The sequence below is a fragment of the Xenia sp. Carnegie-2017 genome, unplaced genomic scaffold, assembly GCF_021976095.1.
Source record: "Xenia sp. Carnegie-2017 unplaced genomic scaffold, XeniaSp_v1 HiC_scaffold_20, whole genome shotgun sequence".
NCBI lineage: Eukaryota > Metazoa > Cnidaria > Anthozoa > Malacalcyonacea > Xeniidae > Xenia > Xenia sp. Carnegie-2017.
In genome coordinates, this window is record NW_025813483.1 from 9,757,564 (window position 1) to 9,782,325 (window position 24,762).

The 24,762-nt window shown below is 35.1% G+C and overlaps 1 protein-coding gene across 1 annotated transcript; it reads left to right on the plus strand.

Moving 5' to 3' along the window:
- LOC124441284 (presequence protease, mitochondrial-like) lies at positions 1-23,977 on the plus strand. The gene is made up of 32 exons (XM_046991733.1): positions 1-433; positions 529-590; positions 1,028-1,074; positions 1,915-2,021; positions 2,920-3,071; positions 4,326-4,440; positions 5,117-5,213; positions 5,293-5,400; positions 5,914-5,966; positions 6,552-6,681; positions 7,670-7,758; positions 8,408-8,536; positions 9,416-9,529; positions 10,641-10,737; positions 11,983-12,060; positions 12,974-13,066; positions 13,632-13,731; positions 14,522-14,590; positions 15,025-15,072; positions 15,539-15,668; positions 15,748-15,868; positions 16,634-16,710; positions 17,026-17,191; positions 18,938-19,038; positions 19,150-19,258; positions 19,482-19,594; positions 19,672-19,725; positions 19,818-19,886; positions 20,055-20,169; positions 21,580-21,713; positions 23,221-23,375; positions 23,722-23,977. Exons 1-31 carry the CDS (start codon positions 366-368, stop codon positions 23,333-23,335), a joined length of 3,060 nt encoding a protein of 1,019 aa, XP_046847689.1. The 5' UTR covers positions 1-365; the 3' UTR covers positions 23,336-23,375; positions 23,722-23,977.
- The last annotated feature ends 785 nt before the right edge of the window (positions 23,978-24,762 follow it).

Below are 24,762 nucleotides of genomic sequence, written 5' to 3' on the forward strand. Positions count from 1 at the left end.
TTTTTCTTGCTTTAATACAATGTGTTTGAGCCAAAATGTACAGTATGTACAAAACAAGTGTTGCATATTATTCAATTTCAGTTTTTTGTAATCCTTATTGATAGTTACCAGCAGTTACTACCGTGTGTTTTCTACAAAACTATTCAGAATGTAAAGCTCGGGTTTTCACCTTGCAATTTGGTATAGGGTTACACCAAGTATTGCGTGAGAAGGACGTGCGTTTTCGAACGGCATGATTTATTCATTGCAGTTTGCACCATTGCAAAAGTGCAATGTCATTGATAGCTGTAAGAAATTTTCAATAAATCCAAATATAATTCGACCATTTTCAAGGGAAGGTTTAAACTGAAAGATTAATATCTGTGATGTGGCGTTGCCAAAGGAGTTTGAAGAACTTTAAAAGCCGTTGTGGTCATGTGTTATGGCCCAGAAAGTACGATTCGTGTGAATTTTATTATTATTATTATAATAAATTCTTTGTCGGTAAATTAACTAGATTTGAATTTTTTTTGCTTATAATTTCCTTAGATGTTTTTACACAAATGCAACTTACAAGCAAAAAGAAAAGTTGAACATCATTCAAACAGCAAGTAAGGAATAGGTGCAGCTTCTGCTAAAAGAGAGTTAGTCAGTTTGAGCCTTATGGTCCATTAATTGTCATATGTTTTGGTTGCTTGTTAAGTCATGGTAGTTTATCACAGAGGCAGTTTTTTCTGGTATGGAGAGTGGGAGGGTTTGTAATGGCCACATGCTTCGTTGTTTATTGAAGAGCTTTTGGAAAGAAAGTACTTACTGTTGTATTAGTTTTTAAATGAAAACAACATTATTGCTTCTACTTTTGAGTGTAACAATAGAAACTTCTAATATGCTTTATAAAACTGCAGAAGTCTTGCACAGATGTATTTTATCAGATCCACACAACTTCATAATGCATTGCTGATGTCATTTAGACCATCGTAAACAGGAATTTTACATGCACAATAAACAAGTGATGAAATTTTATTCACTTACATACATTTATTGTCAGGTGAATTAAAGCCTGGTCAAAAAGTTCTTGGTTACACTGTTGAAAAGGTAATATCTTTTCTTTTGTGTTATGTGTTGATTATTTTACTTACTGGTACCTTAACCTTCCTTTGTGAAATCCAAAAAGATAATGGAATTTGAGGAGAACAATACATCCCTAATTTTTTAAAGCTGTTTTCATTTCCAGTGACCAAAATTTGTCAATTCTTGACTTGCAATTCAGCCATGTTGGTGGTGTGATACAAAAGAATATTTTATCAGTGTGGGCATGCAACATTGTTTGGGAAATCTCAAGAGAGTGGTTGTCAAGAATAAACAATTGGTTATAGGCTTGATGAATCTTGCATAAGGCTTATAACAGTAAAATTTTTAAGCATAAATGTTGATTGCTCAGTTTAGTGTAATTCTCAGTATTTGTGTTGTCTGATCTTTTTAAGTTCTTAACAGAATAACACTTTGAAGATGACTGCTCTTAAGTATGTCAAAATGTTTGTTAACTCCAACACCAAAAGCCTTCTCGGGATTGCACTAACCTGAACTTATTTACATGAACAAACATAAAACAAATTTCCAAGCTCAAACTATTCACTTAAAATTTTGTGATTATGAAATTAGCAAAGCCTAGCTGGCAGAATCCAAAATGATTTAAAATTTAAGATGGAAATGTTTTTGTGGTTTTACTGTGTTTTATTCAATGTTGAAAACATCTTCAAGTCCGCTGGAAAAAACTGGTACCCATGGGCTTCATACTACAGACCAATTGTATTGAAAATGGAAAAGATAAATACTAACATTATTTTTCCAAATGGTCATTTAACACCTGAATCCCACCATTGCTCCCATTTTATAGAGCTGAAGTGGTATTCTTTGATTTTACTTAATTTTCAGGTTGTACCAGTTCCTGAACTTTACTTGGTTTCTGTTAAACTGAGTCACGATAAAACTGGTGCAGAGCATCTTCATGTTGCACGAGACGATCCAAATAATGTGTTCTGGTAAGAATGCATGCTTTTAGTTATTGGCTAGATTGATTTATAAATCTATTGCGTGATAGGAGTTCATGAAAATGATAGTGTTGTGAAATACGTAGCTATATATATAGATGTCATTAATTGTCTTAGAGGATAGTTGTCTCATTGCATGTGCAAGGTATTTACGATCATTTTGTTAGAGTTGCGTGGTACCGGAAATTTGATCACGGTTTTGGTTTCGTTTTTTTTTGTTTGTTTTTTGTGCGTATAAAACCTCAATTTGCCCTTTACTTGCACGTTTCAGCGTAAGCCATCGTATGTTTTGTATGTGTTTTCGCAGACATGTGACATTACCATGTACTGCGCTGATTGCTTTCTGGCACACACTGCGCACTATGTCTTCCGTCTTGGTGTTTTTGCCTGTGAAATTGATTGTTTACTTGAGAAGGTAATTCCAGATAAGACAGCTGTAGTTGCCACAAAATACAGCGTTACGATATTTAAACTTGAAATAAGCTAAAGTTAAATTACATTAACCAATCATTCTTTGAGCATAAGTCGTTCCTCTTTTTACAACCATGTATCAAAAAACGCATAAAACAACAAATTTAACAACTATTTTTTTTAAGAATAGCATGCAAGTCATTCTCAAAGATAAATTCTACAATCCCATGGACTATGTGTTCGGCAGAAAAATAGCATGTGTTTTTAAATTTCTTTTCTTAAGCTATACCAGAAGCAAATAATCGCTATATAAGACAACCAAACAACAAATTTGAATCAATAGCATTCTACTAAAACCATTAGATTTCTCGTTCTCGATTTCCTTTATGTAAATATTGATACTGGCTTCGTCTTCATGAACTATCACCTCATAGATATCTCATGCTCGCCATAAAATTGTTGAATATTTTCTTATCAGTGTTGGCTTTCGTACGACTCCAATGGACAACACTGGTGTTTCTCATATCCTTGAACATACTGCCCTTTGTGGCTCAAAAAAGTTTCCTTGTCGTGATCCCTTCTTTTCAATGCTCACAAGATCATTGTCAACATTCATGAATGCTATGACAGGTACAGCTCAATTGTCTTACATTTAAGTATTAACAGCTATGGGCTTACAAATGTATGAATAGCAGCAGGCTAAGTATGCTCAAGCCTAAAGTACCAGTCTTTCTAGTGGCCCGTGGTATCTAGACATAATTTGTGTTTAGTTTTTTATTGAGGGAAAATGGTTTTCATACTATCTACTGTTTAAATGTGTGATCCTCAGAGCTCAAACTATTGGGTTTTCCCAGTTCCCTCGACCATGTCAATGATTTTCAAAATGTCGTTGGAACTATATTGTTTTTGTCTATTGTTTACGCTATGGTTTACAAGCATACGTCAGGAAATAAAAAGTAAGGGAACGCAAGGAAAGCAAACATCGTCAAGAGACTGAAATTTGTCTTAGTCTGCAGACCTCGTAACTTATCCGCCCCTGGCTATAAATGCTTAAAACATTGGCTATGCACATATATTTCATTTTATTTTTAAAAGCACAAAAGTCATTTTATTTGTGTGAAAATAAGTGGGCAAGTCGTTGGAGATTTCAACGTTTGACCTACTGCCATTGATTATAGCCCCCGTGCGATCTTTTACTCGTACAATGCAAGTTTTTCAGAAAAATTGTTAATTTCTTTAGAATATAAATTCCATTCATTGTTTTTCCATTATTCGAGTACAAATGATTTACATTGAAGGAGTAAAAAACGTATTGGCCTCGCTGCTGGCCACAGCTACTTTAAGTGTAATATATGTATGGGCCAGTCTTTTGCGAAATGTTTGTCAATTCTCTGCTTAGAGTTTCTGTTTTCCTGGAAGTTCTTGTCGTCGTTTGGAAAATTACTATGTTCAAAGTTTTATTAAATTGCATTGTGAAAGTTTAAAATTTTGTTCACACGACTCCAAGATTAATTGATTACAAATGTTTGAAATTACGTCTACACAGTTCCAATGTATTTACCATTATTTGCAATTATACCTCAAAAACCTTCATGGTTTTTTTGTGAACAGTAGACATCAAATTCTTTGAAATATTAATATTTTAAAGTACTTTGCACTGATTAAGTACACAATGTTAAAATTGGAAATCTTAAATCTTTTTAGAATTTAAGTTTTTTTAAGGGACTTTTTTATAAACTTGTAAACATGCAATTTTCGGTTAATTTTAGAGAGTATTTTTCGTTATTGCTTTCGCGGATTGTCAAAAACTCTTCTACTTATAGAAGCTGACTAGGATGACTAAAATATTATATTAAACCCTTTTTGTAAATTCTTCTCTCTTAGGAAGTGATTTTACCATGTATCCGTTCTCAACACAAAATCGAAAGGATTTCAAGAATCTTTTGTCGGTATATCTTGACGCTGTATTCTTTCCACGACTTACAGAGCTAGATTTCTGGTAACTACACCTTTTTGTCTTATGTTCAGTGTTAAATTTTCACTTCGATTTAATCGTTATTAACAGCTGAGTATTGGAACTCGGTGCATAAAATTAGATTTAACTTGAAGAAACAAGGAAAATTGATTTTTCTAGCTATGCATTGGACAGGTACAATTGTAGTCTGTGATGAAATTTTTAAAAAATAAAAGATGTTTACTGTGTTTGCACAGGCTTATGAAAATCGAGGAGACCTTTGGGAGAACTTGAGAGCAGATCAATGCAAGCCTGAGACCAGAGGTGATCTTATATAGATAGCTATTTAAACGGTCACTCTCGACCAGATGCAACCCTCGACATTCAGGTCTCTTAATTTTGCATAAGCCTGTGCAGACACAGTAAACATCTTTTATTTCTTAAAAGTAAAAGAAAACTTGACCCGACAAAATCCATTCCTCGGTATATCTTAATAAAAGCAATTTGAATTTATATTTTCAAGCAAGCTCTTCCACAACAGTGCATGTTTTACAGTGCTTAAAGGTCTTCGTGCGAATAGCTATTTAAACAATAATTTGCAACTTGAACGGTTATTAGAGACTTTTGTACCATTGGCTCCTGGAGCGACTGCTAGCAATCCTTTTGCGACACTATTTCTGCATTAAAACCCACTAATAAATTGCGATCTTTTACGTCATAGGCAAGAAGGTTGGCGACTTGAACATGAAGATATCAATGATCCACAAACTCCACTTATCTTCAAGGGAGTTGTATTCAACGAAATGAAAGGAGCCATGGTTTGTCCCAAAAGACCGCTTACACGGTCTGTTGTATTTGATGTATCATCATGTTTATCTTGGATATTCTTCAATGTAGTCCAATGCCGAAACGCTGTATGCACGTAACCTGCAAAGCTCGCTCTTGCCTCATCACACTTATGGTTTCAACAGTGGAGGAGAACCAATCAATATTCCCGAACTTAGTGTAAGCTCAACACTTAGACTGTATGATTACGAACACGTGTCGCTAAGGCCCGTTTCAAACGTAAAACTTTAAAATGCCTAATGCTTTGAATGTGAAAAATAAAGAATGTAAAGTCACTATCTTAGGTCTTAAATGTGCTTGGCCTCCTTAATTATTCTTAGTTGTACGTAAGACCAAAACCTCGCGACTAAAACAAAGTTTATATGAAATCGTTCGCCCTATCTCTTCAATCTGGGACTGTTTTTAACGACTTCCTGTTTTGTTAATACCCTACCTCATAAACCTGAATGAACTCGATGAAGTTTGGAGTTTTGAATTTCGACACTACTTTTTGGGGTGTCGAAAAGTATTTTTGTAACGAATTACGTTTCTGTATGTATCTACCTAATATGAATGCGTATTTCCATTGGATCAGTCTGATAATAGCGAGGAACGCTATATATAAAATATGTCCATTTTATATTACACAAGTTTATATGTTTCGTGTTTTTATTCTCGCTTTTCTCTTAATAGTGGCAACATCTTAAGAATTTTCACGCTACTCATTATCACCCAAGTAATGCAAGGTATGTGTCAAACAATGAGTTGTATACAAAAAATCGTAATAGCGGAAGTCTTATACTAGAAAGCAATAATAAATGTTAGTACCATTAACTTCAGGCTGTGGCGTAAGTTTCAACCAGATTGACCGTGGTCCTTCCAGGGTAAAACTAGACATCACAAACATTTTCCTATTAATCGTTAATAGAACACAATATTTTACTGTTTTTTGTATGTCAGATCCTTTCAGCCTTAACTCTACTTTTAAATTTAAATAAAACTTAACATAACATTCTTTCGCCCTGATGATGGCAGAAGTTAATCTTTATTGTCGAGTTTCAACATCAATTGTACGTATATACGTTACGCATACCATACTATGCTATACTATACGATACCATACCGTACCGTGCCATACTACACCATACCATACCATACTATACTATACTAAATACTATGTTATGCCATGCTATGCAATCCTGTGTTGTGCTATGCCAGGCTATGCTATGCTATACTTAATCGATACCCAAATGGATTTCAAAAACAACAAATTAGTTTGTTTTCCATTGGTATTAAGATCGATCAACAGTAAATGATTCTCACGTTTTTAGGTTTTATACTTATGGTGACACACCTCTAGTAGATCAGTTGGAAGCCATAGAAGAGATGGGATTATCACGATTTAGTGGTAAATTGGATGTGCAAACTGTCATTCCTCCCGAACCTCGCTGGAGTAGTCCGGTGAGATAATCTTATGCAACACTTTTTTTATTTGCTATTCAAACCAACTTTTTAGAATAAGCCCTTAGTAACCGAGAGCGAGGTCTTTACGGAGAAATATCGGATCGAAAGTCTTTTTATACAGACCGAGCCCAAAGGGGCGAGGTTTGTACAAAAAGATAGAGGTCCGATATATCTCTGTAAAGGCCGAGAGAGCGAGGTTATTAAAAGGTTTATTATACGGCATTATGTCACCTGAAACGAAGCTTGCTTTCTTTCTCGTACTTGCTGTTTTTTACGGGTTGGCTTTGACTTTTCTAGTTTTCGTCCATAAAAAAATAAATCGTTTCAAATTGTATCGTCTGGATGGTTAAACTGTTTTCCAAGTGTTTTCCCTTCGAATCACATTCGTAAATGGTTTTTTGTTTCGTTTATTTTGCGTTTTGCTGTTTGCATTTCGAAGTTTGTTTACATTTGACGGTAAAATTATGCGTTTTGAACCGTGGTCGATTAAGGAAAATAATGGACCTGCAAAAACGTTTCTTAGTCAATCAAAGCACGGCATTTTGCCGGAAGTGATGCTTGCCATATAATAATTACGTTGTACTGCAAAATTTTATTAAATATATGGTCTATTGCTAATACGGGACGTGATGTATATGTTTGCGGGTGTAGATCGTTCAGGTTATTGTAGTTCTGAGAAGGACTGTGGGTGTTGCTGTTGACAAAAATTTCGACAAACTTGATTCTGAAGATGACTATCGCTAAGATAGTTGAAACGTCAGTTAACATCAACAGTCTTCTTCAAGACTGCATTAAACTAAACAATCTACATCTACAAACATGTAATGATACTCAAGGAATCAAAGCATTCATTTTATTGTGTGACATGAAGATTATAAAATTTCTCTAAATATGAATTGTGCTGACTCTTTAAGATTCTTTAAGAAAATATTTTACCATATACTTACATAAAGCATGTGTTCACGCATTTTTATTTTTGTTTTAGAAAAGTGTTAGCATAACCTGTGCTTTAGATCCTTTGGCTCCTGATCTCGATAAGCAGACTACGACCAGCGTCAGTTACTTACTTGATAGGTTACCTTGTTTTCATATCTTACTTTAACGTCATGAATTGAAACATTCACGTCCATTGTTGAAGTGTTGCGGTGTGGGTGTACACCTTCCCCAACCCCTCCTTGAACATACCAACATGGTCGCTCTCGCGTCACATGAAAACACACCATTAGCTAAGACAAGCTCCTTGGTTTTACTTATTGATAATGTGTAATAAGTTAATGGTAATTTAATTTATTTAAAGATCTTCCATATTGTTGTTATACTTAAAAAATTATTTAAAATCGTTTGATGTTTCGGTTTCCTATACGGAAACCATTTTCTTCGAAAGGCTTTGAAAACGGTTGTATATTTTTTTCAACCATAACAACAATCTGGAAGATCTTTAAAAAAAATTTCATTAAAACGAGGTGTAATAAGTTCTTGCATTGATTGTGCAGTTTGTGTTTGCATGCAGTTCAAGGTTTTCGTCTTTTTTTAATTTTTCAAAATACGGCATTCGGTTGAAAGTGCTTGATATTATCGTTGCTCCTCCTGTATTGTAGGACCCTGCTAAACTAACACTTGTTTTCAGGCACATTGAAATAACACATTGCTTTCTAGTAGCTCTTCTGAAGATGTCCTAAGAGGCTGTGGTGTGTCTTCAACGACTTGTTTTTTCTTACTATAGTGCGACGAATGCGTTCGAGAATCTTACAAACGGTATCATATCTTCGTTACTGATCGACGGTCCAACATCGCCATTTTATCAAGCTTTAATCGAACCGAATATTGGATCTGATTACTCACCGGCGACTGGGTTAGCTCATGAATTTTCTTATTTTTCATTTCTTTAGATTGTCCATGTTAGTGTAGTCCTCAGAAAGACTGTTGGTGTCGGTATTGACTGAAGTTTCAACAGCCTTAACGTTACATGTTTGTAAATGTAGATCGTCCAAGTTGGTATAGTCCTGAGAAGGACTGTTTTTGTTGCTGTTGACTGACGTTTCGACAACCTTAGCGGTAGTCATCTTCAGAGTCAAATGACTCCCGGGTTCAAACCATTTACTTTATAGCCTAAACATTAGTCATCTAAGTCAATGTCAAGTTTGTCGAAGGGTCAATCAACACCAACAGTCCTTCGTAGCACTCCACTAATCTGGACGATTTACTTTTACAGATATGTAACGATAATTTCTCCCAGGTTCAAATCATTATTTCTATAAGTTTTTTTCCTTCCGCAATACTGCAATGGCGTTCCACATTTAGTTAGCTACGTTAAAGATGTTAGAAGTTGGTGATGAGTTGGGTTGTTTTCTAAGCACACCATTTTGATTGTTTTCAACTAAAGCAATCAAAGAATTTACTGTAGTAATTGCGTTGTTTTTATCGAAAATGCCACGAGTATTCAGGACTAGGTCGGGGGCTGTTACTGGAACCGGGTATAAATTTCATTGCTAAATAGGGTAAAACGTCACAGCTAAACAGGATTATTGTTGGAACTGTGTATTAATGTCATTGCTAAATGTTGTAGAATATTGTCATACCTAAATAAGTTATTGTTTGAAATGTGTATTAATGTCACAGGAGATAATGTTCATAGTCAATTCTTTTTAGTCGGTATCTATTGTTGTCTTTTTTTTGTATGGTTCTGTGCTTTCTTTGTGGTTTCAATTCAATCAATATTGTCTTGTTAAAGCTTTGACTCCAGTACTCGAGACAGTTCGTTCTCTGTTGGATTGCAAGGAATTCATAAAGATCGAGTCCAAGAGGTCTGGGATATTGCTCGGAAAACGTTCGCTCATGTTGTCGAGTGAGTAAATCGATCTTCATTGAAATATGATATTTTATTAACTTTTGAAGGGGGAGGGGGGGCGTTGATGAAATCATGTTCCTTTAAGTTAGTACGGATGGTTGGTTTGTAAATGAGAGGTTATAGAGAAACCAAGAGTGGTGTGTTGCTTATTCTTAATGTAGGCAATTTTAGTCATCAAACGTCGATCTTGAGTGACGATGCTCAAATCAACGCAGCCTTAAAAGTAAACGTGTGTATCTAACGACATATGCTTCGAATTTAATTTGAATTACGCGATCTATGTAAAAAGCATATCAACGTAAAAAATAAATGAACAAAAACGACACGTGCTTCGAATTTAATTTGAAGTACGCGATCTATGTAACAAACATATCAACGTAAAAATAAATCAACAAAAACGACATGTGCTTCGAATTTAATTTGAAGTACGCGATCTATGTAACAAACATATCAACGTAAAATAAATCAACAAAAACGACATGTGCTTCGAATTTAATTTGAAGTACGCGATCTATGTAACAAACCCACAAAAACGACATGTGCTTCGATTTTAATTGGGAATACGTGATGTATGTAACACATATCAACGTAAAAAATAAATTAACAAAAAGGACATGTGCTTCGAATTTAATTTGAAATATGCGATCTATGAAAAATATATCAACGTAAAAAATGAATCCACAAAAAGGACATGTGCTTCGAATTTAATTTGAAATACGCGATCTATGTAACAAACATATCAACGTAAAAATAAATCCACAAAAACGACATGTGCTTCGAATTTAATTTGAAATACGCGATCTATGTAACACACATACCAATGTAAAAGATAAATCAACGAACTGACAGTGAGAATTAAAGCCGTTTGATATTTGACTCATCTGTCACGAATGACAAATGTTGTTCAAAACTTCCACGCACACTAGGAAATTTTGTCGATCACACTTGTCACGAATAACAAGTACGCGCGGCAAGTTCACCAGTGTGCGGCGGGCTTTAATGACAACATTTTTGTCAAGTTTTTGAGAAACGGTTTTTTCGCAAGTTATTTTTGATTTTGGCGTAAACTCGGGTATCATGTGGGGATAAAACTGTCGTTGTTTGATAGAACGGGCTTTGAAGATGAAAAAATTGCGGCGATTCTTCATCGTATTCAACTATCACAGAAGCATCAGAGCAGTAACTTTGGATTGAATCTTATTGCTGTAAGTTAAGTTCATTATTTACGTCATATTGTTTTGTGTTTGGTTGCGGTCTCTAATCTTTTATCAATGGATGGATAATTCAGCATTATTTTGTAAGGCGTGGTAGGGTGTGATCTTTTTCGGATTAGTCACTTAAGTGTTTATCAAATTTCGGTCATATTGTAATTAGTGGGTTTCGTCATTTCTTTCTAAGCATAGTTTTAAGACTTGTGCAATGGGTAGATTATTACTTTAAATTTAGCCTTAAAAATCCATAACTTACATACGCAATATGACAATAAAGTATTCCTGAACAATATTCTTTCATCACTATTATTATATGAAAAATGAGCCTCGTTTTTTGCCCAAAATACTCTTTTCTTCCTGTGTTCTCACCATTTAGCAAGTGATTGTAACAAAATCTTTCTTTTGGCGCATTTTGTGACCAATATATGGCAATAGAAGATCAGCAACTTAGATAAACTCAGTGTGTCATTTGCGTCACCTGCATGTCATTCTTTCCTACACCAAATTACTAACTTTGTCGTCTAGATGTTCTTCGTTTTCAATGAATCTTTTTGTTTGCATTTTTAAAAACAGACTAAAAATTCAATGGTCCGACCCGACGTAGGTATATAATAGGGGGATATGTTACTGTGTAGGGGGAAAACAAGGAAAATCATCGTAGGGGGAGAATAAAGTTTTGGTAGGTGAAATGTGCATACACAGAGTGGCAGCACTGCTTGTCCTTTGCATGAATCCAGTTTCATCGTGTTACGTCATGGCCAACTTTTGACGACGAGACGATACGATGATGATAGTGATGTTGTGTGCTCTCCTTAGTCGTCTACTGTAGTTAAGTGTTCTTTTGTGTTGTTTACTCTTCTGACGTCTTCTTATGTGCTATGTCCTCTTATTTTTTCTTTTGTGCTGTATTCTCTTTAATTTAATTTTTTTTGAGTCATCTTTATTTTATTTTTTGTGTTATGTTCTCTTGTTGTGGCTTCTACATTTACATTTCTTAGGGAATTATGCAAACTCCTGCACTCCCTCTAGCCATAGCTAGGAGAGTTTCAGGCCCACTCTCACCCTCTTAGTAATTCTATCATTGTCATTTTTTACATTCAAAAACATTGTTTCCGAACTAGAGCATTTGCTCTTATTTTCCATGGTGGAAAGTTTTTGACGTAAAATCTTAAATGCCGCGTTTTGTGTCATAGGATTTCTTTAAACATCATTATTGGCAATGTTCTCTTTTTTTGCTAGTCGTTAATGTCGCCTTGGAATCATGGTGGTGACCCGACTGAATTTATTCAAATAAACAGAAACGTTGATCAGTTCAAGGTAGCTATATTGCTTCTATTCATTTCTACTCACTAAATCAAGGGTATTTTTTTCATATGGTCTCATCATAGATGTTTTTTATTGAGTCAAAGTTGACTGATCTTATTCAAATAGATTTCGGAGACGTACAGGGCCCCCGAGAGAAATTGCTTCACATTTACAAATCTTTTTATTTGAGTAAAAAGCCTGTTAGTCAAAAAGCAGACATGTTAGCATTTTTCACTGCGTTTTTATTTGGGTTTTTTCTTTGCCGCATACTCTGACATTGTTTTTGTTAAAGAAAAGTATTATCACTGATGTTATTCAATAAAATTTATTGAACGTTCATAGTCTGGCTGGCAATAAACAAAGCGAAATGGCGGACAAACAAAATATTTCATTGATATGAAATAGATTATTCAGCCTCATCTGGTGTTTTCATTACTTGCTTTTTATGTAATGAATTCATCAAAAATATATCTATCATAGTGCATTTTAACAAGAAAAAAAGCCTGTTGTGTATAAGTTGTGTATATTGTATTCGTAGTCATCATCTTCACAAAAAAATGCTTGACTACGAGTACGACAACTTGTTTATCGAACCCAGATCCCTCACGGTCAAATCACGAAGCGGTAGTCGTACTCGTAGTCAAATCTGAATCTCTCTAAAACTTTTTAAGAAGCCTTACCTAATTTTATGTCTTTCAAAATCGTGGGCTCTACTATTTAGCTCCCCAAACTGTTGAAACTACCATAAATTTTGAACTCCCACTCAACTGCAGTTCTCAACTTTTAATTCAACTGTACGCAACAACATTTGATCAAACTGTGAAGCTATTTTGATTGGATGAAAACCGAAAAACGTCGGGGGGGTTGATACTATTTTTTATGATGGCTGTGTTTATGTAAGGCCTTCTTTGGGTTTTGTTTATAGGATTCCATCAAGAATGAACGTTACTTACAAGACAAAGTTGCTGAAAGTTTCCTTGAGAATCAGCATCGTCTTTACATGACAATGTCACCCGATGTAAGATTTTTTTAATGGTTGGCGATTGTTTGTTGATACCATTGCATGTATTAAGTTGTAAATTTACTGGCACGTTTTCTAATCGAGCATTTGAATACCTAAAACGACATGAAAATTTATCAATGAAATGAATTTTTAAAAAGAACGATATGATCTTCTTTATAGAATTTTGATTCCAAGCTTTTGTTTTTTGAAATATTTTCACTTTCATGATATTTAAATAAGCTAAACTTTGTCTTGCTGTTTTGTCATTTTTATTTCTACATTTATATTTAATTTGAATGTCACTGTTATACAAATTGTTTTGAAATGCTATCCTGTGTTACAGAATAAGGAATCTACCAAATGTCCACATTGCTGCGCAACTCGCGGCTCTTTATTCGTTTAAATTACTGTCTGCCGTTAGCCATTTCATCATTCCCATTGGTCAAAAAGGGGTAATTGACCTGGTGACCACATGCGTAACAAGATATGCGTGGCACAAAAAAAGTTTCAATAGAGAAGCCCTACTTTAAATTCCTTGTTCTGTGCCAGTGTTCTTGTCACGAATACATTTTTTTTGTAGGAAAAGTACGAGGAAAATTTAGCGTTACTTGAGGCAAAAAAACTCAACGAAATGGTAACAAAATTATCGAACGAAGAGAAAGCCATCATTCAAGATAAGTGTAAGTCATTGAGACATTTTTATTTAGTCAGACTTAATACCATGAGTGTCTCGTAACAGGAACATTAAATGGATGACTGTGCGATTTACGAATGTTAAAGCAGCAATCCTATGTTCTGATATATTTAAGTTCTCCGAAGTTGACTGATCAGTATAATAGCTTGGTGTATGTTAATTACCACTCTCCTTTGCCAGAAAGTTGTCCTTTGATTTTATTTTCTTATTCGACAAGATTCACATGACGAAAAAATGTTCGGCCCCTTTGTTTGTCCGTGGAGCGTTTATATTCTGCAGATCAAACAGGCTAGGTTAGGCTAGGCAATGTTGACTACGGCAATACTGGCTAAGGCTGGGCAATATATCAACAGAGGCATGGAAATGAAGGCTGGCTAGACGATACATTTTTAAAGCAATATTATATAGTGCATTATCATACGTTGCCATGGCATCCCTCCAGCACATTTTCCACTCCACTGATCCATTCAAATGAACAATGGAGTACACATACATAGAATCGTGAGAAGGAAAACTATATGAAAATTGTGTGGTAAAGAGTAGTACGCAGAGCAATTATAATATTTGAGGACTGGAACGTGCAATGCTACCAAAAAGCCAAATGCAGTCAATGTGATATAAGCAGAAAGGCAATAGTGCTAAAAAATAGTTCAGTGTTACGTCTTGCAACACAAGCAGGCTAGTTAATGCCGGATGTTGTTCAACTTTTTCACGATACCCAACTGAAAATTCATCTTTGCTGTGTTTGAAAAATATCTTTGTTTGTTTTCATACAGGTCTTCAGCTGGCCAGTCTACAGAATGCTAAACCGGATACGTCTTGTCTTCCATCTCTCAGTATTTCTGGTTAGTAGTAAGTTATTTTAAGTAATATGTCAAGTGATAAATCGTGTTTCGGAAACTTTCTGCTTTTTGTCGTGAAACGTTTAACTGATAGATCTTCTTTGTAATGGTTGGGAAACGATGCGTTTCTACTTGACAGTGAAGATGAGTACCACTAAGGTTGTAGAAACGTCAGTCAACATCAACACCAACAAACCTTCTCGGGACTCTACTAACCTGGACGATGCACATCTGCAAACATGTAACAATACTTCTGGGCTCAAACCATTTACTTTAAAAACAGTTAGGTCGAGAAATTGTTTATCATAGGAGTGTTTTGAAGAGATCTTCTTAAGATAATTATTGTCTTACTCTGGTCGAATTTAGTTTTTGTCATACGATTGAATTGAATATATTGCAATATGTTATTGAAAACTACATGTTTGCAAATTTTGTAGACATTGATCCCAAGATCAAACCAGTGATCGTGGATGATGTTATGTTAGGTATAGTAGATTCACAATACATTTATCGTCTGCGTTTAACAGTTGAGTAGGTTGGGAAAAGTTAGGTCCATTCAATGTCGGCATTTTTTTGGCGGTTGTTCTAAAAGATCAAGTGTCATAGTTTAGTTGAAGACCACTCATAATATATAGCAATCTGTTTTTGTACAGACATACTCACCATTGTTGCATCTACAGAACCACTTGTTGTAATCATATATCATAGTTTAGGTTCAGGCGTCCATAATGTAGGCACTTGTGTTTACTATTAGTCGTATTACGTTGACGATAAACTATATGCACTTTATATCCATCTATCTATCTACCATGAAAATACTTGTTGCATCAATGAAACCATTTCATATAATCGTACGTCATGGTCTTGGTTAAGGCGCCCTCAGCATAGACATTTGCATTAGTATGGACGTATTTGCTGTTTCAGCAATGAAACCCTTTCTTCTATTTTTAGGCGGCGTTCCTGTGTATTACTGCGTGCAACCCACGAATGGGCTGACTTACTTTAATGGAATATCAAGCATAACACTTGTTGCTGATGAAGTGAAACCGTATTTACCTTTATTTTGTCATGCCATCACGAAGTAAGATTTGATAGTTTTTTGTAATTTTCATATGGAGATTCTAAATTTGCGTCTAACATAGTTGATGTGTTCTACATAGGATAGGAGCAGGTAGTATGGATCATCGTCACATGGCTCAATTGATCAAACGACGTACTGGAGGTCTTTCAGTATCCCCTCACGTAGTTGCGCATCATACTGAACCTCATACTTATAATCAGGTGGGTAAATAGAAGATGCTAATCCCTGCCTTTAACCAATCCATTTCTGATAATCAGATGGGTGGATAGAGAGTGTTCACCTCTATTTAATCAGTCTCATAGCTACCTATTATCAAATGGGTGGGTAGAGAGTGTTCCCCCTTATTTTTTACCAACCTTATGCTTATAATCAAGTAGGGTGGAAAAAAGTGTTCACCCATATTTTTAACTAACCATATACTTGTAATATAGTGGGTGGATAGTACAGAGTGTTCGCCCTTATATTTAACCAACCTTATACTTATAAGGAGATGGGTGCATAGTAAAGAGTGCTCACCCTTATTTTTCACCAACCTTAAAATCAGATGGGTGGATTGATTGTGTTTGCCTTCAATTTTAACTAACCTTAAGCTTATTGACAGGTACGTTGATAGAGAGTGTTCGCTCTTCTCTTAAGATTTAATATAAATTATATGACTATAATCTATTGGTGTGATATTGTATCGTTAACATATGATCATTTAACTGACATTCGGCGAGGCGTTGAATGATTTTGTCAGATTGAAACGATTCGTATTTATCATCTTAAAAACTCGCTGTAATAAGGATGTTTATACATAACTATAACGGTAAGTCATTTCGATTCAAAAATATCTTCTGACATCAATGACCATAAATGTAGTGTTAAAGTTTAACTCCAGCGTCTCATAATCATTTCACGTCTCGCTGAGTCTTAGGTAGCTCAGCTTGTATAAACAGATTCTTGAATATTGCTTTACAATATAGGGTGTTTTATTTTCATCTCATTGTCTTGATGAGAACTTGCCTCGCATGTTCAATATTTGGCTGGAAATTTTTACAAGGTATGTCATTCAAGAAAAGTTCATTTCCTTTGCGTGGCAAAGGCTTGTATGCAACAAAAAATCCCCATTTCCGTCTACCACCCAGTTACCACCCACCCATGTTAAAAGCATTTTTTGCTTGGCCAGTGCTAGTGCCCAAACCTAAGCTCTCTGTAGTATTATATTTTATGTACATGATCAGGTGGAGGTGGTCGCCAGTGTCGAGGTTACCTAGAATGTTGAATTACAATCCCAACCTTTGATCAGTTTTGCTGAGTTGGCAACTTTTTTCAACGAGTCTGAACTCTTTGTATTGATACTTCTCCATTTCTGTAGCCCAACGTTGAATAACCCAGATCGCCTTAGGACTCTAATCAACGGGCTGGCCAGTGACTTTGCCTTGTCTATTGTTGATTCTGGACACATGTATGCCATGAGACTAGCGTCCAGCTCTCTAGTTCCGTCTTCTCAGCTGAATGAAGTTCTCGGAGGACTTCACCAGGTTAATATGATAATTTTGAGATCATGAATTTGTATTGACTTCATCACGACCACATTGTGAGTACAATCGACTTCCTTGCGACATTGAATGCACAACCAACGTAATGTTTAAGTTTGTTGTCATTGAGACCTATACAATCTATTTTAATATATTAGGTACGTCAATAAATTACTGCAGCTCATGCTTGGAATACGCATTTTTACTTTTTTACCAATCATCAGCGGGCGGAATCCTAGCTTATTCTGCAATCTGACTGGCTGCAGCAGCGGCGGTTTTTACGATATCGTGTTTTAAAAAGGAAATTATGCGCCAACTTTGGATTGCAATAACCTTTTTTCCAGTAAATTTTGAGTTTTTAAGTAAAACGAAGAGCAAAGTTTTGATTGTTTACTTGGCCGCCATTATTAAATCACTAAGCAATCTAATAAGATTGTTGCTATAAGTAAAAAAAATACGTCATTTACCGTTTAGGTCGGTCCGGATGGAAAAATATTTCCCTTCGGTCTCAAAACGGCCTGCGGCCTGGAACTCTTTTTTGAGACCTTAGGAAAATATTTTTCAATGCGGACCTCCCAACCGGTAAGTAGCAATATATATATTCAAATCAATGTACCTTACATGCAACTCAATTTTTAAAGTATTATTCTTTAGAAATTTATAAATAATAGAAAAAAAATTGAGCAGCTATAATTTATTTTGACCATCCCTGATCATACCAACTGATCATACCAGGTATTTTCTTGTTCTATTAATCACATGTTAACATTGGAAATAATGTTGCCATCTCAATTATTTATTTGAATATTGAATAAGACAAGAAAAGCCGACTGTTCTTAATTGCCTTAGAAGGCTCCCTACAGTCACCCGAGATTCGGGTGTTTCAGGTAACCTTCACTTACAACATTATTTTGATCAAACACACTCAAACTTTGGGAATATGAACTATGCGGAATATTAAAGAATGCAAATAAAGTGTAAAAATGCTTGAATAGGATAACTGCTTGTGTTGTTATGACAACCATATCGCATTTTCTATTACACTTTTATTTTCTAGTTTTAAAAGAATTGACCGTATCTTTTTTTCCTTTCGGTGAATTTTTCTGATTTTTTCCGTGACGATTGTCTTTCATCAAAGAAGCATGTTCAACAATGAAAGAATTCTATAAACAATTTTTTGAGATATTTGAAAATTTCGGCTTCATGAAAACTTGTTTGTAGATTTTGTTCTATTTTGCGTATGTTATAATTTTTCTTTTAATAAACATCCACACGAACTTTTAACAAAATTTACCGAAGGAAAAACGAAAAAATCATCAATAAAATCAGCGCGGCCAGAAGTTTGTGTAAAAAAAATCGACTCGACATAAGCACAATATGCGCATGCGAATTGTAAACAGCCCCCTGCTCAGTAACTGTAGGAGCCTCCTTAAAACCGAAAAATGGTTTGCTTTAAATACTATGAAGGGTATATTGTATTGTTAAAGAATTTGACCAGTTGCAACTGCTTAAGTAAATTAGAGGTTGACCTATGTTACAAGTCAAAAACTGTAGTTTGAAACTTTGCACTAACCTCGATTTCCTGCTTCTGCACATTGCAATGACCCTCACAAAAAACTTGTCCCTAGAAGTAATTTTATCGAGATGTTGTTAAAGCATTTATGGTAGCTATCGCTCTTGCTGTACCTTAGGACACTACAATGGAGTAAATGTGTGTTTTAACTTACAATTAATGAATGTTTTTCTCAGGTCGAATTTATGAAAAATATCGCCGAGATGGACGATTTAGACAATGTTACGAATAAACTTATAAAAATAGCCGCTCATGTTTTGGAAAATACTGCTTTCAGGTGAGAAATATCATCTAGATCGCTAAGCAAACTGCAGCACGAGCAATCGTTTTTTAAGGGAATACAGAAATGTCATTTTATGTAATTGTGTCACTTTTAAACTCATTGTAGGTGTTCTCTTACTATGACCGAAGAATCCTCGGACGAGGCCACCGATTCTCTCGAAGGATTTTTAGAGGATTTACCTGGAACTCGTGCAGACTTACCAGCAGAAGTTGAGGTCAGGACCAGCCTTTACTCTACACTTTCCCGGATATTTCGTCTTCGGATATTATGTTTTTTCGGATATTTCGCAAAACGTTGTCATTTCTCCTTTTTGTCTGGAAAAATTATAACGTATTTTGCATGTCAAAGTTTTTAAAAATTTCGTCTTGGGACATGAGAAAAGGAATGAACAGAACCGGTTTTTGATTAATTCGATTAAATATGTGTCTTCATTTTAGGATCCGGACTTTAAGCCTCATCGATTGAAAAGTTTCTTCGAAATTCCAGCTCCTGTCAACTTCGTTTCTAAGGCAATACGAGCTGTCCCGTTTAATCACGAGGACTATCCGAAGTAAGTGGTTTTGCTGTTGTCTGTTGAATAAATCGTAGAAATAATAAATTTACACTAGGAAATTGTCATTTTTCCAGATTACAAATTCTTTCGCGGCTCATGTCCTCTAAGTTTCTTCACAGAGAGATAAGGTTTGTATTAAGTCTTGTCATGTTCATGGTTGCTCCGTGTTCACCCCAAGTGATCTTATGTCTTTGAGGTAATACATGATTATGCATTGTAGAGAGAAGGGAGGTGCGTACGGTTCCGGAGCAAAAGTTGGAGAGAATGTCTTCGCCTTCTTCTCTTACAGGTATTATATCTCACTTAAAACATTTGGAAGTTTATGTCGATTTTCTACTGATGTTTTTCAACATCTATCAAGTGCTGATTACTTTCATCGTCAATTGTAATAATGGGCGTGACAAAGCCATGTCAATGTTACCGTGAGTAATCGGTTTTGTTGTTTCTGTTTCTACAGAGATCCAAATTCACTTGAAACGTTGAACGTATTTGATCAAGCGCAAGACTGGGCGAGCTCTGGTGAATTTACTGACCGAGATATTGTAGAAGCAAAGCTCTCTGTTTTCTCGCAGGTATGGCGATTACTTACGCCCGTTTTCTAATAGCTTGCTCATACTCACCGAGTGCAACAAAGAAATCACGCCCTCTCTAATCAAGGACGAAGTTACTTGATACATATAAATGCCATTCACTGGCTGCCATTTATTTATATGTATTAGATATGGTTCAATCTATTGAACTATTTCTCGGAAATAGAGCCTGCATGGAAAGATAACAAAAGTACATGTGCGTTATATTATAACAGGTTAAAAGGCCTATTTTTGTTTAAATTATGATTAATGGATGTAGTATTTCATGTATTTTGCATTAGTTTGCCATCTCAACGGAGCTTGGCACTTGTTGAAAGGACTTAGAAATCCCATTTGTTGTGAATAACACTCGCGACATAGCACATTTGCCTTTTTATTTCCAAGAAAGATGGCAAAAAAAATTAAACAGCATATGTTTTCACGTAAATTTAAACTATAAATATTCCATACTTTGTGAGGTTATAATAATAGACAACTTGCATTATTACGTCACTTAGTACTCAAGCACTGAAAACATTGCAATTGCATTGAGAGTTTACTTGAGAACACCATCTGCTTGGTTCCAAGCGTTTCTTAATTCTAGCAAAAGGCTTCCTAATTCTTGCTTTTACAGTTGGAGGAGGATTAGTTTGAGAAGGTTTTGTGGCTTTCGGAACAATAGTTGGCAATCGATTTAAATATCGAATCGTTCATCATAGATTCGCCTTCTGAGCTAGAAATTTCCTGAAGACCGGGTAAGAGTTTTTAAAAGAATTAGGGCCTTCTTCTTGACTCAGAAATGAGACTAAGAACAGCAGTAAGATGTTTCTAAATCTCTCTTTTCGCTAGATGGTCATATTGCAATGTTTTCATGTGCGTGACTATAAAGTGACGTAATAATGCAAGTTGTTTATTGTCTACGTTTGAAGTCAGGAATGACAACAAAATTACTGTGTGAATGTCACACACGTGACGGGAGGATTGCCCATTGTTTGACATAAAAAAATTCAATGGAGTGGCTCTGTTGTATGTTTCCTATATACTGTGATATCATCCAAGTTACGAGTTACTAATGATTCTGAAATACACTGGATAGATCATCACAATTATACTGGATATCAGTAAATTACTGCTATCATTAGAGTTTCGTTCTCATCCCAAAACAAGATGTTTAACTAAAAATAATCATTCCAATATTCATAAATTCTTTTCAATTACAACTGTAGTTTAAGGATAAAAATAATCATCCGTTAAAACAGTTTGAATTCAAAAATGCTCATATAAAGTTGTCTGAATAAATGCTTCGATTCTAGTTTTGTAAAAGTAAACGCTAGCTGGTATATTTCTTGTTATTTTACACTTGAGTTCTCCGAGAAAGATAAGATAGTTCTAATGCATTTGTCATGAATTTAGGTCGATGCTCCTGTACCACCACCGTACAAAGGCATGACGCTTTTTAAACACGGCATTACAGATGACATGCGACAAGTACATCGTGACCGTTTGTTTGCTGTGAATCGCGAAGCTCTCGTTGATGTCGCACGAAGGTACGTGCAATGTGTATGCCTTATACGTAACATCATCGTGTTTTACATTATGTAGGAGTTGCCTTAATAGTTATATTAAACGACATTTACCACTTAGTAGTTTGTGTTAGATTTTATATTCACTGTACATAGTAGTTAGTCTATAGGTAATGTTACACGCTGGTAGTTTGTCCTAATTTTATTTTACCCATCACACAGTAGTTAGTCCATACGTGATGTTAAACACACTACTTAGTAGTTTTTATTTTACCCATCACACAGTAGTTAGTCCATACGTGATGTTAAACACACTACTTAGTAGTTTTTATTTTACCCATCACACTGTAGTTAGTCTATACGTGATGTTAAACACACTACTTAGTAGTTTTTATTTTACCCATCACACAGTAGTTAGTCCATACGTGATGTTAAACACACTACTTAGTAGTTTTTATTTTACCCATCACACTGTAGTTAGTCTATACGTGATGTTAAACACACTACTTAGTAGTTTTTATTTTACCCATCACACTGTAGTTAGTCTATACGTGATGTTAAACACCTTAGTAGTTTTATTTTACCCATCACACAGTAGTTAGTCCATACGTGATGTTAAACACACTACTTAGTAGTTTTTATTTTACCCATCACACTGTAGTTAGTCTATACGTGATGTTAAACACACTACTTAGTAGTTTTTATTTTACCCATCACACTGTAGTTAGCCTATACGTAATGTTATACACACTACTTAGTAGTTTTTATTTTACCCATCAAACTGTAGTTAGTCTATACGTGATGTTATACACACTACTTAGTAGTTTTTATTTTACCCATCACACAGTAGTTTGTTTATACGTGATGTTATACACACTACTTAGTAGTTTTTATTTTACCCATCACACAGTAGTTTGTTTATACGTGATGTTATACACACTACTTAGTAGTTTTTATTTTACCCATCACACAGTAGTTAGTCTATACGTGATGTTAAACACACTGCTTAGTAATTTTTATTTTACCTATCACACTGTAGTTAGCCTAAACGTGATGTTATACACACTACTTAGTAGTTTTTATTTTACCCATCACACAGTAGTTAGCCTATACGTGATGTTATACACACTACTTAGTAGTTTGTCTAAAAGTGATTTTACATACTGTTTGGTAGGGTGTTTTTATGTGGCTTCATGTTATAGTTAGTCGTTAGATGCTTAGATGATGTTACACACTGCTTGGTGCTTTGTGTAATTTTTCCTAAAAAGTGGTTTGCCCGATGTTTTCTCCCATTGCCAAGCATTTTGCTTTATGACCATACCATGCTAGTCCATTGCTCCACATTTGTGCAAAGGGTTATGCTATTTAAATCAATGGTGTAGTCAGGATACATAATGACGAATTAAAATAGATTGCTAAGTTTTCATTTTTGTTGCTTGGTGATTGCTGTGAAACTTTTTTCTATTTTCCAGCTCACATCCCTTTCTGCCATTGGTGATTTCTCTAATTTCAGGAAACTTTCTAATCTTAGGTACCTGAATGATTCGGAGGAAAGGGTCAGTTCAGTTGCTATTCTTGGGCCAGCTAACGAAAAACTAGCTGGAGACAACTCGTGGACAATTTTAAAGGAAGGCGCCAAAAGCTGAGTAACTGTTGTTGTACCATCACATCTGCCATACCTTTATGGTAAGCTAATTTGATTGAGCGATCGAACGAATGGCGAAAGTTTCCTTTACCCTAATCTTTACCCAATCCCTTACATTTACACAGGGTTGTGAAAATCCAATAAAAAGTGAGTGTAGAAAAGCCCACTGTTTTTGCCGGGCAGATATTTCTGTCCCCGATCAGTTTCCATACTAATTTATGTACATATTTTACAAAGTGGGGAGGAAGGGGAGAGTGTCACACATCCCCAGTGTACGTCCATGTCCTTAAAGTTTTTCCATAGGCTCATTTTCTAATGGATTGGCAGTCAATATAATCCATTTTAATAAATAATCGTATCATGATATTTGGATTATCTTGGTTTAAGGTTTAACGCAAGACTTGTGTATTATGGATCTACGTAAAGGTTGCTGGTTTGGCTGAAATGGATTCCTTGTGTGGCATTTTATCAGGTACACCGTCTGAACTGCGTATGATTGCATTTTGTTTGGGGAATTTATGTCTATATTCTCTCAAACACAGCAAACTCTTGTGGCCTTAATAAATAATCTTGCATGCATATAATGTATAAAATATTAATACACGCGAATCCTTGAATTATTATAATGGTTCATCCTATAAAATTCCACGAAATTTTGCTTTTGTTAATGCGGATGCGTCGTAAGTGAACACACTATACTTAATAGTAACAATCTGTTCAATGTTCAAAGGATCTTTTGAATATTTCTACGAAAACATAAATGTTCATATGAATATTCGAAACTTTTTTTCAAAAGCAAGGTTAAATGACTGTAAGAAACGTTTTCGGATACCACTTCAAATAGCTTAGTTCTTGGAAGAACAGTTTAAAATCTTGTGTAAGGTTTTAAAAGTTTTTAAGCAGTTCTGATAAGACCTCCGTCATTGACCATAGTATCTTCGACGTCTTTTAAATAAGATTACTTCTTGCGGTATTTTTTGTCACTTAGAGGCACTATTTATAAACTGTAGAATTCATGTTAAATGCCTGACTACCGTTTTTTTGTTACCTAAATATAAATTTCACTGCATAACTAACGGTTTTTGTTGTGAAGTTTACATTTATTCAGGCAACATGCAAACAGCAAATTAGATTGCATAGATGAAGGTTTTTGTATTGAGGCTGTTTAGTGAAGTTTTAAGCAGTGTATTTGTTATGTTAAATGGACAACTATAACCTCGATAGTTTAGTTGAAAATCACCGACGTGATTTTCCATGACTACCGAGATTATACTTTTCATTTACCATTATAAATACGCACACTAAAGCCGTATTTAGTGAAGTTCTTGAAGCACGTGTTTGAAGATCCCTGAGTACGAGTTTTCCCTCGGATCTTGGCTAGCATTTAAAGAATACAGTAAATATTTGAAGAAAAGCCGCGGTGTTAAC